Below are 19,268 nucleotides of genomic sequence, written 5' to 3'. Positions count from 1 at the left end.
TGAGACATGTGAGAAAGACCCCTGAGGAGTTAAAACTTGGTAGCTATATACAGTTCATGTAGATGATTTTTGAAAGAGGGTGTTTGCATGGTGTAGTACATAAGATACATTCGGTTTGCGGTTCACCATGTGTAGTCTAGAAGGACTGTTGGAATGACAGGAGAAAGATAGAAAGAAAGGGTCGGATGAGAGGTGAGAAATTGAGTAAGAGTATTCTTTCTGGAGTGAGTGTAGTCCTGAAAAGGATTGTGAACCAAGGAAAATAGAAGAGTGTAGGAAAGGACTCAACGTTTCGGACAGTTGACTGTCCGTCCTCGGGAGTGAGAGAAGGCAGGAGATGCGCGGGCTAGAGTAGGCAGGATGCGGACGTGAGTGAAGCCGGCGTGGCGGCGGCGGTGTATGCTCTTCGGAGCTACAGCGAAGTAATTTCCGCCGTCCAAAATCTTCAATTTGCTACTTCTCTGTCATTTATGAGCCAATTTTGATTCTGTTTGCTTTATATGATAGCACTACATGAGAGCTTTGAAACTTCTACACAGAATTTCAGTCGTGACCTTTGACCTTGACCTTTGACCTATATTGTACATTTTGCTACAAAATGCTACTCCTTCGCCATTTCTTACCCGATTTCGATTCCGTTTGCTTTATGTGATGGCGCTAGGTGAGGGCTTCAAAACTTCTACACAGAATTTTGACCTTTGACTTCTTTGACCTTTGACCTTGATTTTTGTCCTGTATTGTACATTTTGCTACAAAATGCTACTCCTTCGCCATTTCTTACCCGATTGCGATTCCGTTTGCTTTATGTGATGGCACTAGGTGAGGGCTTCAAAACTCCTACACAGAATTTTGACCTTTGACTTCTTTGACCCTTGACCTTGATTTTTGACCCATATTGTACATTGGCTACAAAATGCTACCCCTTCGCCATTTCTAACCCGATTTCGATTCTGTTTTTTTTTTATGTGATGGCACTAGGTGAGGGCTTCAAAACTTCTACACAGAATTTTGACCTTTGATTTTTTTGACCTTTGACCTTGATTTTTGACCTGTATTGTACATTTTGCTACAAAATGCTACTCCTTCGCCATTTCTTACCTGATTTCGATTCTGTTTGATTTATGTGATGGCACTAGGTGAGGGCTTCAAAACTTCTACACAGAATTTTGACGTTTGACTTCTTTGACCTTTGACCTTAATTTTTGACCTACATTTTGTTGTACATTTTGCTACAAAATGCTACCACTTCGCAATTTCTAACCAGATTTCGATTCCGTTTGCTTTATGTGATGGCACTAGGTGAGCGCTTCAAAACTTCTACACAGAATTTTGACCTTTGACTTCTTTGACCTTTGACCTTGATTTTTGACCTATATTATACATTTTGCTACAAAATGCTACTTCCGGCGGGGACATATATTACGCAACGCGTAATTTCTACTTTTCCTTTTTTTTTTAAGAACATGGAAGGATTGGAATGCTCTGCCGATCGAGCAATATCAAAGAGATTCATAAATTTGATTAAAGATGCACTCCATGGTCCCCTCCGTTGTAGCTGCACATTCGTACACCACAGTGCTGAACCATACTCTGAATTATTCAGTTTTTCAGTGTATATCATGTAGATCCAGATCCAGTCTGTTTGTTTGTTTGTGTGTTTGTTTATGTATATGTATATGTATATATATATATATATATATATATATATATATATATATATATATATATATATATATATATTATAATATATATATGAGCCAGCTTGAAGTATTCACTACCTACTCTTTATAAGCTCTTTGGTTACTTTGTAACATGCTAGAGTCTTTTTTACCAGTGCTTTACCACTGACTTTTACTCAAGTCCAAAAGGACTCTACCTTTTGCCCCGTAGCGCGCCCTCATTTGCGACTTGTTTGACCAAGGCCGGCCGCCCGGCGATTGCATAACAAAATGGCTGCGCCCATGGAAGACCATGCAGATGCCGAACTTCCACGTAAAGACATAACAAAGTCGACTCCGCAGAACAGCAAATCTGGATGGAATGACAGACGAAGGCACAGGAACTGCGTTGATAGAGTAGATTTCGCATGCAAGCATAGTAAGTCTTCTAAAGCCATATGAGGTATTTTAATGAGTATTATAGATCTAACGTTAGTCGTCCCTGGCCGGCCGGCTGGCACTCCACTGCTGCTAGCTGCTGCTAGTACTAGGGAAGCACCGGCATGCATGAGTAGGGCCCCGGGCCGGGCAGGCACGCTAGCGTGATACGCCGAGGCTACGGCTGCGGCTGCTGCTGCGGCTTGCGGTGTCAGTTTCCTTTGGACACTTGGTCTCCGGCCGGTCACCCCGGGGCACTCCACTGCACTGTCTCCACAATGGGAGCGCCCTGACTAGTCTGTGATGATAACGTAGTCCTGTCGTTGTAAATTTTACACAAGTGTCTCACGGCTAATGGTCGGCCTAGATCTACCTGTACTGTGGTTGGTGTGGTGGTCTATTCACCTGTCTTATCGTAATATCGGGCCTCTGGAAAGATTTCGATAGTCTAATGCCCTCCCACTTCCACTGTGTGTCAAACTTGAATACTTTGTCTTCTTTGTTGCAGTGATCACATGGTGATGACTGCTACTATTTAAGATAATCAGATAATTACTCAGCTCTGCGGAGTAGATCTACCGGGTATGTGAATTTGTTGTAACGTTAGGGTTTCTACTACCAGTACTTCTTTAACAGGAATGCATCAACTTCTGACACACATCTGACTTTGGTAGTATATTCCAGTGAGATACTACCCTGTGAGTGAAGTTATTTTTCCTGATGTTCAGACATCCATGTTGTTTCTGGATCTCAATCTTGAAGTTTGTGGCCACAAAGATAAACTTTCGCATCTTTTACTTTGGAAAGCTTGGAACAGTTGGTGTCATTGACAATGATTGAAGCCATTCATGATTTTGAAGACTTGGATCATGCCACCTCTGAGTCTCCTGTAGGCAAGAGTAGGCAGGTTCACTTTGTCTAGTCTCTCGGCGTTTGGCAGATTATGTAGATGAGGTACTATTTTTGTTGCTCTACTTTGGATCTTTTCTATGGTGCTTATGTTACATCATGCTTGAGTTGTGGACTCCAGACACAGTTGCCATTGTCAAGCCAAGGTGTGGTCTCACTAAATGCTTTGAAGAGGAGGGAGAACATATCATCATCAATGTGGTCGAAAGTCCTCCTGTAAAGGCACACAATCCTATTAGCTTTGTTTGCCACTCTTCCAACATGTCTGCTGAACTTTATTGTGGGGTCAAATGTTATTCCCAGATCCTTCTCTTCTTCTCTTGTCTCGATTTTAGTTCATTTTACTCCATCTCTCATGTCGTATGTGTTAGGGGAGTGTTGTTTCCCATAGTGCATTGAACTTCAACTGCCATTTCTCTGCCCAGTCACTCGAGCTGTTCAAGTCATATTGTGTGTCCTTGATGTGGGCAAATATTTTAGTGTCGTCTGCAAACATCTCTGCATGTCCCCTCAGATTGTCAGGAAGGTCACATGATGTACATCATGAACAGACATGGCCCTAATTATGCTTCCTTGCGCGATTCCACTCATGACTCTTTGCCCACGATGACTCTTTCCCATTCACCACCACACGCTGTGTATAATCAGTCAGGAAATTTCTGATCCAACTCAATATGTTCCCACGGATACCCATGGCTTCCACTATCTTTAGTAGCTGCTGATGTGGGACCGAGTCGAAGGCCTTGCTAAAGTCTGTCTAGGTAGGCCACGTCTACTCCTCCGCCTTCATCAAGCATCCTCGTCCATGTATCTAGTACCTCAATAAGCTGTGTCACACATGATCTCCCTGGATGAAAACCATTAATCTCATTACATGGTCCCTAATGATAGATTCCATTATTATACCCCCGCCAAACGAAGTTTGAAGGGGGTATATAGGAATCAGCGGACGGTCGGGCGGTCGGGCGGTCGGTCCGTTGCAAATCTTGCGTCGCGAACTACTTCCTCAGTTTTCAACCGATTCCCATAAAACTTGGCACAAATGTGTGCCTTGGGTTGTAGATGTGCAAGACGTATTTTTTGACAGTACCCAAAAGTACGTTGCCATGGTAACGGCATATTATGGGCAAAAATGGGTACAAATCTTGCGTCGCGAACTCCTCCCACATTTTTTGATCAAGTTTTATGAAATTAGGTACAGATGTTCATCTGAATATGTTAATGTGCAAGACACACATTTCCGCAGTGGCAAAAAGTGCGTTGCCATGGTAACGGCATGTTATTGGTAAAATATAGGGCAAAATGCTTCATAGCAAAACTGCTTCATCAGTGTTCTTCCAATTCTCATGGAATTCATATTGAATGTTTGTCTTAGGATATAGGTCAGCATGACACATTTCTTGACAGTGACAAAAAGTATGTTGCCGTGGTAACAGCTCACATATTATGAGCCAAAATGATGGAAAATTTTGTGTTGCAAACTACTTCCTCAGTTTTTGCCCAATTTCCATGAAACTTGGTACAGATGTGTGCCTTTGGTTGTAGATGTGCAAGACGCATTTTTTGACAGTACCCGAAAGTATGTTGCCATGGTAACGGCATATTAATGGCAGAAGATCAAGGAAAGATCTTGCGGATTTAACTACTTCCTCAGTTTTCTGACCAAAGCTTATAAAATGTGGCACACACCTTGATCTTGGTGGGAAGATGTGGAAGACATATTTTTCGGACGTGTCGGAAGCTGCGTTGCCATGGTAACGGCATATAAATGGCAGAAGATCAAGGAAAGACCTTGTGGATTGAACTACTTCCTCTGTATTCGACTGAAGCTCATGAAATGTGGCACACACATTGGTCTTGGTGGGAAGATGTGCAAGACATATTTTTTGGACGTGTCGGAAGCTGCGTTGCCATAGTAACGGCATATTAATGGCGGAAGATCAAGGAAAGATCTTGTGGATTGAACTACTTCCTCAGTTTTTGACAAAAGCTTATGAAATGTGGCACACACTATAGTCTTGGTGGGAAGATGTGCAAGACATATTTTTCGGACGTGTCGGAAGCTGCGTTGCCATGGTAACGGCATTTAAATGGCAGAAGATCAAGGAAAGATCATTCCTTGGGTAAGACTGTCGTCACGGGGCGGGGGTATTAATCACCTTCAGTGATATTTCTAGTTTTGCTAACCACAGATGTCAAACTTACTGGTCGGTAATTTCCAGGGTTGGAAGATTTGCCCTTCTTGAATATGGTGATAACATACATGTGCTTCTTTCCATCCATTTGGGACCATACTGGTCTACAGAGATTATTGAAGATTGTTTTCAGCAGGTCTGCAAGTACTTCTGCTCTTTCCTTAAGCTTAAGTACCCTTGGATGAGTTTTATCCAGACGAGGTGATTTTGGATGAATTCAGGTTTAATAACTTCTCAAGTACATCCTCTTTGCTTATCTGTAGATTCTGGATCGCCGGCGTGCCAGGGTACTTTGTACCAGGTATCTGGGTCTAGAGCCCGGATGTGTTAATGATAATGATAATGATAAATTTTAATATTGATAAGTATTTTTAATGTACACTCCATTCTGACAATTTGTCACACAAGTTCAAGGTGCTGCAATGTTACATAGTTCTAATTACTCATCATGTAGATTAAACCATTAATTCAATGCAAATGAATAAGTAAATAAAGAAAACTAATAGAACCACAATGTAACTAGTCTAACTGTAAATTAAGATGTCCTGTAGGAAAAGCTATTCCTTTTTAAACAGAATTGACTGAATAGTCTTGAGGTTATCAATGTTTGTAATACTACCAGGCAGCCTGTTCCACATTGGTGCTAAATCAAATAATAGCTAAAACTAAAAGCACAATCTCCATAATGGTTGTTCCGATCCGCTGTGCTGCGAGGTATCACCAGTACATGCAGTAGATGATGATGATCGTAATGGATAGTTGTTATGCCTTATCACAAGGTCCCTGATTCTCTACTTATTTATTCCACTCAGTATAAATGTGTATGGTGAATTGCAGGTATGAATTGTGATTCTGTTGCATGGACAAGATGTGAAAGGTGTCGATTATTCCCTTATGAAAATCGTGTCCGGAATTTTAATGAGATTTTACACTGCGCTGAAAGATACCTTTTTGTGGAGGGGTTAACCTGAAGTCCATTCTCCAAAAATCGGTGTGAATAATTTGTGTAACTATGCAAAATTTGTAATTTTCAGGACTTTGTGAATAACTAATATACTGTATTTTTGGCCGAAATTTCATCCTCTGAGTACGGAATTCAGAGCCAAAAAAAAAAAATAAATGTCCGTGATATGATCCACTCTCCTATGAGTATAGTACTGCTGGTATAGCACGTACATGAGAGCATATTCAGTTACTCCTGTCTCTTTTCTTTGCCTTTCCACTATAGATCCATATGTGAAGTTCATGCTGGCTGCTATGGAGAACATTGGTTGGTAAGATAAATTACCAGTAGGTACCCTATCTTACATTTCATTGCAACTCAATGTATGTTTAAGTCCCAAGCTGTATTTCTTGTCCCTACATAGCCTAGTGATGTCCAGTGATCTGTAGAATGAATGCAGTGTATAAATATAGCAATCAAACCAAACTTCTAGTGTCGTGTGTGTCAGTATCAATGATAATGAGAAGGATATTTTACCTTCTCATTGAGGTGAAGAAAAAAAGACACATGTCACTGCTAGTATTGGCACACTTATTTGCAGCGTGATATTACTGTAACAATTTAACTAGTTTATGTTGTCTCATGTTTAACACATTTAGCTTGAATTGGCAAAACCACCTAAAATCAATACTGAATTTACGTACAAATTGTCTGCTGCAATATGCTGCTCTAAACTATCTACTGACATTTTTTTTCCACTAAAAAAAAGATGTGATATTTTCACACATATTAATGCTCTCAAATGTTTTGAGGGAGTATAAATCACTTCACTATTCTTGCACCCATGTTAATGGGGTTATTTGTCGTCCCCATTTATTCCTCTGATTGTTGTGTTCAGTGCCTGAAACAACTTTGAAACTAAACTTTGCATAGTTTATCAGGTGAACAACAAATATCTCTATTTATGATAATAATAACACATATGATGCTTGTAATGAACCATCAATCTAGTGGCCTGTGAAGTCATTCCATTTGTACATGTTAGCATAGAAACAACTATCCTGAGAATGTTTCACCACACACAGCTGTTGGAAATCCTATTTGATTGTTTCAATGCATACAGCCCAGTTGTGCCAGAGACCCACATTATTTGTGAGCCTTGTGCTGAAGACAGCCCTGTGAATGGTGGGTTTGATCCGGTCAATGGACAGGTAAAATATCACAATTATTTGAACACAACTCACAGAAATGTTTTTTGTTTTGTTTTGTTTGTTTTTCAGTTGAGAAAGCTTGCCGTTAATTTGCTGTGTTCTAACTCTCTCTACATCTCAAATTTCAATCTGCAGTACTGCCAAATCTCTTTATGACTGAAAGATTCTGTATCAATCTACACTGTATGTGATTGGGTCATCTTTTTTTTTTTAGATATACTTTAATTTTTTTTTAATCATACATTTTCTTTATCAGTTTGAAGAGGCACGCATTGCTTTCTTTCTCATTTCTGTTACACAGAGGAACTGCTGATGTACATTGCTTTGGTATTGATAATACACTGTATGATAATTCCAGTTTGTCATGTAATGAAGCCCGATGTCATACTTTGGGGATAATATTTCAGAAATAAGAAGCATGTTATTCAAAGAATGTTGAGCTATTAAAAAACAATGGAATCATTGTATTTCTGGACAGATTGTGCTGTGTGAAAACAAGAGTCCGTCACAGAGGATCCTGAGTACCCTTCTCACCCATGAGCTGATACACGCCTATGATCACTGCAGAGCCAAGGTAGATTGGACAGACTTGAGACACTTGGCCTGCTCCGAGGTGAGAAATTTTCATGGCGAACTTATTTTTGCTCTTGTTTTCCTTTAATAGATTGGAACAAGAGTGTATCAAATAGTTTATATAGTGTATTCTCGTTACAACAAACACGGTTATAATGAAACTCCGGTGATAATGTCGTATAAACTTGGGCTGCAATGTTATCCTCTCTATGTAGTTTTATTGTTCATTTTTTTTGTTCGGTTATAACGAAATTTCGATGTAACGAAAGAAAACTGCCGGTCCTGAGGACTTTGTTATAACAAGATTCCACTGTACACACATAAGGTGAACATGATTGTATTGTTCGGAAATGCTTTTGTCCCTCTGTAGTGTCCCTTTAAAGTGTACCAATATCCTGGAAATCAAATTTGTGTATAAAGCTGGAATACACAAAAAACAGCCACAACGCACCTGTGATAGCCCCTGAAAGTGTACATATTTTGATAAATCAGATCATGAAATTATCTCTATAACAAATTGACTTTTGTGCTCTGCACGTTTAAGTTCAGCTCCATAAGCGCCAGTACTGATGTGTGCGTCTTCCAGCTGTACGCATGCATTTTTATGAATAATATTGAGATTCCATGATGATCGGTTAGCTGATCGCGCATACATATTACATTTCACTATCATTCAAGAGGTATTTTGAAAAAAATATCGATAGCACGATCATTTGATCAAAAGAATTGGGTTATTGACTAGTCTATCGACTACGTCAGATGTTTATGTGCTAGGTGCTTTAGATCACTTTATATAAAGTGCTTTGTATGTGCTAATCATTTTTTCCAGCTAGTTTTCTTGTTATTTTCTGTAATTGTGACCCTGCACCTCAAAACAAACAAAAAGTCGCCAGACATAAATTTTTAGTTAAGACCATATTCTGAAAGAGCAGATTTTAAGCTTTAAAATGATGTATAACTCAAATCAAATGGACTCTCCTAACCTATCTAAATATTGGAAAGAAAGCACAAACTCAGGAAAAGTGTGAACTGAGAAAAGAGGCTCTTAAGTACAGTGTCTATTCAAGCGCTTACTGTGTAATCTTTACCAAACCGTGCTGGCTGTGTGATGAATGGGACAAAAAACAGGAAGTAAACCACCAGAGTAACAACAATGAGGGGATTATCAGGTTAAACGGAAATTAAGCATGCCTCATTAACACATTCTGTCTATAATTAATGCCAACTTTCAAAGCAGTAGCACTATCCTTTCAAAAGTTATTAGAGTTGAAAGTGAAGAGTGTGGACAAGGTTTTTCAGAAATGAAAAAGGGATTCTAAAGACACACCTAATCACACTATTCTACCAAAAATGTTCGAGATAAACTGCTAAAAAAACACACTTTCCTGCCCGTTTTATGATACCAAATTTTAGCATAATGTAAAAGAAGACCCGCTCTTTCAGAAAATATGAAAAAGTCAAGTTCGGCTAAGTTGACCCATTTCACTTATTTTCAGTCCTCGCGCAAAATCAGTGTGTGCGACTTTATGTTCGTTTTGAGGTGCACGGTCACAATTGGACTATTGTTATCTAAGAGAAGCTGATGTTTTTACCCCCTACAGATCAGAGCCTCCAGTCTCAGTGGTGATTGCTCGTTCCTCAGTGATGCCATCTACAGCTGGAAGTTTCGCTTCAGGAAACAGCATCAGGTGAATTATTCATGTACATTTCATCTCGCATGTTGTCACTTTTTAGCCGTCATGATTAAATTCTAAGCTCTGTTGTTCTGAACATTCAAGGGGTTGTGCAAAGTTGGTGGAAAATTGTAATACTATTGTGACCAGAGACATGTTACTTCCTGCGGACTAAATTCTAAAGTCAGAAGTTCATTGTGTGCTCTCAGATTTCAAATGAGAAGTGAAAATCCGCTCTAATGTGTATGGGTTGCCTTTGATTTATTAATTGATTGCAAGTGTGGAGTTACAGGAAGTTCTAGAACAAAGAAGTGAAATGTTCTCTTCCTGCAAGTACTAAAGTGTTAATGAAAACTTTTTTGAAGAAGGTAAACGAGTCAACAGCCAAAGTGTATTTTCAATGAAGTGTAATGGTTAATTTCTTAACCCATTATTACCTAGAGGTTTCTTGCAATGTCAACCTCCATTCACCAGAGGAAGCAATGAATTTAACTTTTTTTCCACGGCCATGAATCAGACTTGTGTTGGTCAACTATCATGTCAGTGTCAGATACGTCGGGCATGATCCTCATCGGACAATCTTGCCTCATCGGATTACACCTTGCATATCTGACACTGACCCGATGTTTGACCAACACAAGTGGGATTCGTCAGACTGCCATAAGATACACTTTGATTAGTGGCCTGAAGCAAGAATTTTGCTTCCAATGTGTGACCGATGAGAAAAAATCTGTGAGAGACAGGGGTATTACTGATCACATGCACCCAAAAACTAGTCTAGACCATGGTCAGATATGTCTCAACAGCTTTTAACATTGACACTTTTTTGCTCTTTCATTGACCACATACTTTGATCTGGAAAAATGAGCAAGAAACTGGGATTCCATCGGGATTCAAACCCAAAACTTCTGAATTGCATTTCTGGTCAGTTTCCTTCTGTTTGCGTTTATATTTTAATCTGAATACATTCCTCACAGGCCTGTGTGCGAAGTCGAGCACTGAGCTCCATCCTCTCAGTCAGAGATGTACCTTGCCATGAAGCAGAGAAGGCCATCGATGATGTTTGGGACACTTGTTTCAGGGACCACGCCCCTTTCAACCGGATACCCAGGAGACCCTCCGACTTGAAGGATGCAGCGCCCAGTCCATCCCAGTCTACAGAGGGCAAACCCCCATCATGATAACAGGGAAGATGTCTGTAAGAATCCTTGCCCTCTTCATTGGGGGTACCCAGTGAAGGAGGTGATGCTGGACTATGGGCTTTAGCCACACTTCCTTCTGCCCCAATACTAATGAAGTTACTAGTAGCTGAACTGCAGTGCAGGATCCAGCCAAGTACATCAAAATGATGGGGTCATACTTCTTCAGGTGAAGATATTTTCATTGTGCGATTTGTGTGGCTCAACCTTAGCACCAGTTAGGAGCAAAACTACGAAAGAGGATTAATACAATGGTGTTAGAGATAAGATGTATTCATGAGAGATATTGCTGCATAGTTAATTCTGTTGCATGATATATATATTTGTTTCATTTGTTGCATTATTTTAAACCATGAGTGGACTGATATTAGATGGGAGAGGTGGACTTATGACAGAAAGAAAGAATATGTGTGAAATTGTTACACTAAGAGTGTTTGACTTCAACATATTAATTGTACTGTTTACAGTTGTGTCTGTTTCACAGAAGAAACATTGTTAAGATAAATCAAGTGATATCCAAGGAATGGTTTTGGAAATTTTGAGTGAGTACAAAAGAAACCAATTCAGAATAGTTTTAAAAAAGTGCACTCATAAGGGAAGAACCCGCAGGCATTGTAAAGATGATTATGTACAGAGTGAGTTTTCCCCAGAGTCACAGTGCAGAACATGTGATAAGAGAAGATGCTTATACCACAGGTTAGTATTTTTCACTGACCATTACTTTGTCTTCCAACAAGTCATATCACATAGTTCTTCCACACCTGTATGCACCTTTCAAAGGTCATAAGGCAGTTATTTCTTTGGATTTGTTTGTCTTTTTTTTTTTTGTAATCTATATAAAAAAAAAACAGCCATGCTGCATTTTTTTTTTCCTTTAGAAAAAAAGAAATTAGGATTATGGGTCATATGACGACCTTCTGTCACATGATCAGTAGAGTACATTGACTTCTGTGCAATGTTATGACATGTTGACTTGTTGAAGGTGTGTGATATCTTGACCATGTGGATTTGATTAGTAGAGTACATTGACTTCTGTGCAGTGTATGACATGTTGACTTGTTGAAGTTGTGTGATATCTTGACCATGTGGATTTGATTAGCATTTTGTGTTCATAATTTGGCATCCAGATGGAACACGCTGAGTCAAAGCTTTCAGTATTAGTTATGTTAAAGGGGCATAGTCCTGGTAGTGTAGATGGCGCTGTTGATGATACTGCCGATCATCGTTAGCATTGACACGAAGATTACCGAAGTTGAGCTGTCATCAAGAGTAAAGTGCGTAGGTGTTGCTAAGTAACGTTGCCTTTGTTGTCTTCTTTGCGCATCGCGCAGTCTGTAGTAATGCCAGGGTGCGTGCATATGTGCTTGTTTTTGTGACATCACAAAAGAAGTTTGCTAAAGCTGTCATCCCCCTCAGCCGATTCATGAGCCGAACTGTGATCGGACCACTGACTACACTGAATCGGACCTCTTCGGAGGCGCCAAAGAGAAGTCGATAGCGTAGGTCTCTATAGGAAACTTGCGCCGTGCGCCTGCATACGCATTTGACTAAAACACCGGGACCATGCACCTTTAACTTTGATGTTTGTATGTTTTGTGTGACTGATTTGTCACAAACTTCCATTTTCCAAAGTAAAGGAGAAGTACATGTACTTTGTATGGAATAATATGACTGCTGATTATGGATTGTGAACATTGCTGAGTACATTTAACATCTTATGTTGGGAAGCAGGGTTTGAACAGGGAAGTAGGAAATCTCTTCCCACCTCCCTGGTTTGAAAGATGTGTCACAGCTATAAGAGCTTCTGTTAGTAGCATTTCAGAGCCTTTTGCAGGTACATTGCATAATACATGTATTCATAACCCGTGGGTTGATGAGCTTCATACACAAAGTAATATGTCAATTTGAAGCAGTTAATGCTAAGTATGAATGACTTGCTTGAGTGGGGGGGGGGGGGGGGGAGGGGGAGGAGATACATATTGTTTGTTCCATCAACCCAGAGATGGGGGATCAGATGGAAACAATTTTGTAGAAGATGCATTATGCATGTTTTGATGTGCACAGTACTTTACGCTTGAAAAAAAAAGAGAATGCAAATACCTGGTGCGTAGTTAGATCCTCAGTTGAATATTGACAAGTTTTTGCCTTCAGATGAAGTGAGGGTTAATGAGCTGTCAGAAATTGAATCAATCTTGCATGGGATGACCTCTTGAAAGGTAAAGTGCTTTTGAAACATACACTTACTTGCATTACCCCCGAGCCATCAGTATGGAACTGTGTACTACCTCAAGCAGTAACAGCACAAACCCTTGCTGCTTTCCAGGAGGCTGCCCTTTCAGCTATTAGAAGGATGAAGCCTCCCATTGGTGACAGGGTGCTGTAATTCAAGAGCATCTTTTACTTGCACATGCTTTACATTTTAATTGTATACACTGTACATGTATTTTGATATAGCCAATGCACCATCACATACTGCCACTGGACCAACCCATCCCAGTCTAGCTGTGTTGCAGCTGCTGTAGGGATTACTCAATCAAGACAGACCCAGAGTCTAATATTCAAGTGTTGTTATCGTTATCTGTGGTTCCACATGAAAGTTATCTTTGTTCATAATTTGAGTTGTGTAGTGGAGTTTTCTCCCTTAGGGTTGCATTTTCCTTAAAGTTTTTTTCATGCATATATCAGCATATTTGAATACTCGGACTCATTTTAAATACTACTCATAGAATGAGTGTGCAACCTTACTTCACTCATGCACCTCTTGTTTTACTCTGTAATCATCCTTTTGTCTTACTGTGAATGGTGAGCCTGATCACAGTGACATACCTGAAACAAGGCAGAGTTTGCTCTAATAAAGACCTCTTCGGGCCATCATGAACTGAGAAGCTCATCAGTGATACAGTATGCAGTGAGAGATTGGGAATTTTGTTTAGAAAGACTTTCTCAGATTATTGTGTGTGTGTGTGTGAGTGTGTGTTTAGGGAGGGGGTTGGGATGGAGATACACTGTATGTCTGAAAATTTTCTTGAAGTTGAGTGGCTTTGCTGTAAAATGGTCAAGATCAAGTCTCCAACTTAACAAAATCGCAGCATCATGGTTGATCATGTCATAGCATTTCATGACTACATTATTAGTAAAAGTTTATTCACAATGAAGACACTATTTAGCACATTCCAAACAGCTAATCATTCAAGCAAAATCATACTGCTATACCACATGAGTAAAAGCAATGAGAAACAAACACAAATTCAGAATACCAGGTACTTTTCAAACAAATCACATTCCCCTTTGTGATCAATGTCTTTATTAAAAAATACAATTTATTACAATCAATACAAACATGAAATGTAGTGCTTTATTTTCAATGCACATTAACTATCTAAGTAAAGTGAATTTCAACAAAGTATAAGAGCAGAACAACGAAATGATACAGAACAAGAAATGTAATACATCAATAATGGTGGATAAGCCCTATCTCCCAAATACAAAGTCCTGGTTATTCAATAATAAAGATAATGGGCTGTAATTACCCAGAATAGATACATGTACTAACATATAGACACTATTTATGTTTTCAAACTAGTTGATAACCTGAAAGAGCATGTGTTTGCGGTCAGACTAAAATACATAATATATAATACTTAATTTACCTTTGAAAGCATCACAGTCTTGTGGGATTTACTTTCAACCCAAGCATGAGTTTGGTGAGCCTGGAAAGCTTGTAACCTAAAAATACATTTCTGTTATCCTGCACTGTACCATCTGCTGACTGCAGATTTTGAAAACCCACATACTATTTAAAAAAGAAAATCAAATTACCAATGAATATTTGTTAAATGTGTATGACTAGAAAGCTTACTCTGTCCAAGGAGGTTTAAGAGTTGTAGTTCCAACTGGTTGCTATTATTCAAACTTTTCAGTTTTCAATCGAGATACAAAAGAATTCCACAAGTGCATTTGTGCCTTTGATTACCAATGTTCAATGCCGCCATCTTTCTGAGCATTATGAAGATTCATTTTAAAAGTTAACATAATGTTAGCTTTATTTTGCTTGTTTGTTTATCAAATGACATGAAATTTCACTTAATGATAAAGCATATACAAGAAACGTCAATCCCATCCAGACATTTTCGCAAAAGTGTAAATCGAGAGCTGTATTTTGTGATAAGTGTTTAAAATTGTACCAGTTTTATAAATGAAACTGATATGGAATAACCTTCAAGTATAATTATATACACTGTATATCAGATTTGTACCCAGGCTTGCCCAGTCGAAAAATTTTTATTTTTATTTCATTATTATCATTTTTTTTCTTTTGAGGGGGGGGGGAATTTCTATTTGTGCATTCCCATGTCTTTACCATTAAATGTCACCTATCTTTCATAAGTAGGGATGGCGAAAAGTAATGACTACTGCAAAGACATATCGTCCCTAGAAAGTGGCTGGTGATTATGCAATGAGACACAAGTCAATTGTCTTTCTATCTGCACAGCAGATCCTGTTTGGCACATGCTTCACACATTTTCAAGTGGCGGCATCGAACATCTAGCAAAGGAAATCAGACGGTTGTGACTCCATTCTCTTCAATCTCCTTGCTCTGTCCAACTGAAACCGGCTCCCACACAGAATAATAATATTTAACAAGATATATTTTATCATCAAAAACTACATGTGCTACAACGCACTGATCCACAGTGTGGCATCTACAAAAGTGAACTAGCAGTTGGTAGTTACAGTGAATGGCAAGCAATAGATTCATAAAAAATGATGAGATACTCTCACGGGGAAGGTCACATGGTCACAGAGCTTCTGTAGCAGGCAGGTCACTATGCTATAAACTTATTTGAATAGTTTGATAATGGGCATTGACAAGCAAATACAGTACTAATGATAATAATACAGTGCTTCTAATGTAGCGCATATCACTACCGTAGTGTTTCTATGCGCTTTAAGGGAGAGGGTTGAAAATGGAAAAAGGAAATGTACTGTACAATGTACGTACCATAGACGCAAAACCAAACTCATTCATAACAATTTTGAAACAGCAATGTCTTGAGAACAGTTTTGAACTTTAACACTGTGGAAGCTTCCTTTATATAACATGGAACAGTGTTCCACAGTGTGGGAGCAGCATGAGCAAAAGATCACTCGCTATAAAACTTATATACCGAGAAAGGATATTTGAAAAGATTTTTCTGAGCCAATCTGAGATTACGAGAGGGAGCGTACCTTACCAAGGACTCACTGAGATATTCTGGTGCCACTGAAAGCAAAATATCACATTAAGAGGTGGCTAGATAATAATCATGCTTGATATAGTCACATGCATCCATGTGCTTCAAGAAACTAGGAAAGAACATACGAGGTACATGTACATATTCACATTGAGCTCTGAATTCAGGCGTAACAGATTCCTGAACAGATGATTTCAGCAATGTTCTATGATATCAAAAAAAAAACAAAAAAAGTCTTCCGTTAGCCACAACAAACTAAAAATGATTTTTGGAGGGTTTTCTTTTTCAAAATTTCCCACTTTACTGAACCTTCAGTGCTATACATCAAAATGATCAAACCACCTTGACAACCAAAGAGGTTAGTTGTTTTCACGTGATTGTAATATCAAAATTGTATGAAAGTTGGCTACCAAAGCAACAAGTTCTTTCATCAGTGGCTATGACATCAGAATAATGTTAACCAAACCAAAGCAACTAAACTGCTCTTGAAAGTACTATGCCCACTGTGGCCCTACCTGCTAAAGGAAATGCCACCATGCTAGCAAGGCCATATTTGATCTACTCAAACTAGGTGGGCTGCAAACAAAGTAATTGAATATTCAGGGTCTCATAGGAAACCAGTTAGGTGAACAGAAATTCATAAGTAAAGTGGTATACTTTTATCGCTATCTATTTTCCTGTTCATTATTTCATTTCCTCGAATGAAATTTGCATGGTAGGTGAATTCACAAAACAGTAATCATTGGCTACTTGTGGACAAGCAATGTTAGTAATGCGGTTTTCATCATAATCATAACCAGGTACGGTGCATGATTATTAAAGCAAGTGTGGCAAGTAACAAAGTGTCTCCTTCACATTCATTGGCTGCGTTTATCGACTGCAACTTGAGAGAGAGAATCACGTTTCAAAACGCGTTTGGAACGGTGTTTGCGAACGTGGTTTGAAACGCGATTCTCAGGGTGCCGCGTTTATCTAACCATCATACAATCGCGATTCGGGTGTTGTCACTGCGCAGTTGCTTTGCGCCATTCAACCCAGGAAGTAAAGGTCAGCTGCATACCACCAAACATGCCTCATCATTCAGACACAAATAATGGGTTGAAAACACAACCGGAAGCAGCTGAGAGTTGACCTTGTTTGAAAACATAGTTGCGTTTGTAAACTAACCCTGGAAAATGCCTTAAACACATTTACGATGGTGACTCTGGTGACATTTTTTTAGATAAATGCATCCATTGTTGACATGGTAGACACTTGAAGGAGTGTACACTAACAGACCAACAACATAACTTGTCACATCTTAGAAGCGTACCTTGTCATTCATTTTTGACAAAATCACACAAGATGTGACTTCTGTCACCACTATTGCACTCTTTCCAGCTATGTATAGTGTACCAGACATCAATACGGAAACAGCTACAACAAACTTGATACTAACAATACATACTGTACATGGATTAATGATTTTGTCTGCTTACATTGCAAACTTGCTTATGATTTTCTCAGAGTAGCATATGTTAGTATGACATAAACACAATTAAATTAGTACTGAAGCATCTGTGTAGACACAATCTGTGTGTCATTCTCTCTCTCTCTCTCTGAACAGTGAACACAAATACAAATTCCTACTGTGTATATGGAGCCTAATTCATACCCCACAAGGACCAAGGTCAAATTAAGGAATGGAAATGGACATACCAGTAGACATAAGAACCTCTTGATTCAACACCTCAATCAAAGCAAATTCTGAATTAAAATACTAATTCAGATTTTACATGAGCAAGAATTTTATCACAGTCATGTAACCTATTTTTGTCCATTTAAAGGTACTGTTTACCACTGGGAGCAGTGATTTTGAAAATGTTCGAGATATTACATTTGATGCATATGTGTAGGCCCATTGTATCATAATACATCCTACCATATAAAAATGTTGCAAAAAAAGCCTAGAATATAAAGGAGATATCAGTATTTTTCTCAATAAACCATAACTGTAAGACGGTTTAGTGCAGAAACATTTCTGTCATAACTATTGTTCACATCTTGTGTATTTAACAATACTTAACATTGACTATACTGATTCAAATTTCTACATTAGTTGTTTCTTTACCTAACTCACATTTTAGAACTACATGTGTATTTTGAAGCACTAAAGCTGATTTTTTTGTTTCATCTGCAAATGGTAAATAATGTCTTTAAGTTTTGACAACTATCTGTAATTCTGTTTTGACTTTGGCAGCTGGAAACTGCTACAAATGATCCCCATATCCAATGTACATGACACTGCATGGCAATCAACTTATGAACTTCACATAATCTGTCTTGAAATTGATCATAAATCAAACAGAAAGTCCAGCTTTCAAGAAAAAAAAAATACTATCATGTGACCTAGATAGCTATTTTAATTCTCATTTGATATGATGGTATGGAGGTATGCACTCCACTCCTGAACATTTTCTTTCTAACCCTGGTTTTGTTACATTCGTCATTCCAACCAACGTATCTTTTTCACTTACAGGTAATTGAAAGAAATTTCTTCTTCTTTTTCTTTAAAGAAAGACCAACAACACATGCAGACACAAACAAGCAAACAAATCTGAATTGCATATATGAAGAAAGAGAGTGAAATGTGGGTAACCTCAGTCTATACAGTCTCCTATGTGGATGGTGAGGGTGTCAAAGTCGGGGAAGGTTTCACCACACTTTGGGCACCAGTTGTCTGTAGTAGCTTGTTGTGGCTGTGGGATAGAAAAGGAAACAGACATAGATGTGCCTTTTCATAATTTAGATCATGAATGAATTCTAATACTGTCTTAATGCAAGGTGATATGGATATCTGAGTCATACTGCCAGATAATCTACAGACTATCGGTTGATGAGAAAGGTTCAACTGAATACAGTAGGCTCTGCACAACTCAAAGTCACAAAAGTCAAATACCATATAAGCTGTTAATTTCATGTACAGATATTTTCGCGAATTAGGAGGTCACAGACATTTTCGCAAATATTATTTTCGCGCATCGACAATGAAGCTATTATAAATGCATTGCTACCATATTGTATTTTCATGTGTTGTTAAATTCGTGATCCAATAGTGATTGCTGAATTTCGCGAAAAATTAAACCCTCGTTGAAAATATCAGCTTATACAGAATCGCTTTATAAGTCACACATCTATTCCAAAACCCATTCCCTTGTTTTGTTGTTTTGTTATTCATCCTGCACCAGTCAATTTA

The 19,268-nt window shown here is 38.7% G+C and overlaps 1 protein-coding gene across 1 annotated transcript; it reads left to right on the top strand.

Moving 5' to 3' along the window:
* The first annotated feature begins 1,949 nt into the window (after nucleotides 1–1,949).
* LOC140246355 (mitochondrial inner membrane protease ATP23 homolog) lies at nucleotides 1,950–11,647 on the top strand. Its single transcript, XM_072325826.1, has 6 exons — nucleotides 1,950–2,097; nucleotides 6,429–6,474; nucleotides 7,267–7,354; nucleotides 7,833–7,967; nucleotides 9,529–9,615; nucleotides 10,578–11,647. The coding sequence occupies exons 1-6, from the start codon at nucleotides 1,950–1,952 to the stop codon at nucleotides 10,779–10,781; spliced, it is 708 nt and encodes a 235-aa protein (XP_072181927.1). The 3' UTR covers nucleotides 10,782–11,647.
* Nucleotides 11,648–19,268: the final 7,621 nt, after the last annotated feature.

This window comes from Diadema setosum, chromosome 2 (assembly GCF_964275005.1).
Source record: "Diadema setosum chromosome 2, eeDiaSeto1, whole genome shotgun sequence".
NCBI lineage: Eukaryota > Metazoa > Echinodermata > Echinoidea > Diadematoida > Diadematidae > Diadema > Diadema setosum.
The sequence above is the reverse complement of the archived record's forward strand: the minus strand, read 5'-3'. Positions and strand labels throughout refer to the sequence as shown.

Excerpts from the sequence above, each read along its gene's own strand:
- LOC140246355 (XM_072325826.1), top strand. The coding sequence starts at position 1,950 with ATGGCTGCGCCCATGGAAGACCATGCAGATGCCGAACTTCCACGTAAA. Across the intron at positions 2,098-6,428 it reads AGATTTCGCATGCAAGCATA|ATCCATATGTGAAGTTCATG; the intron begins GTAAGTCTTCTA and ends TTTCCACTATAG. Across the intron at positions 7,355-7,832 it reads TTGATCCGGTCAATGGACAG|ATTGTGCTGTGTGAAAACAA; the intron begins GTAAAATATCAC and ends ATTTCTGGACAG.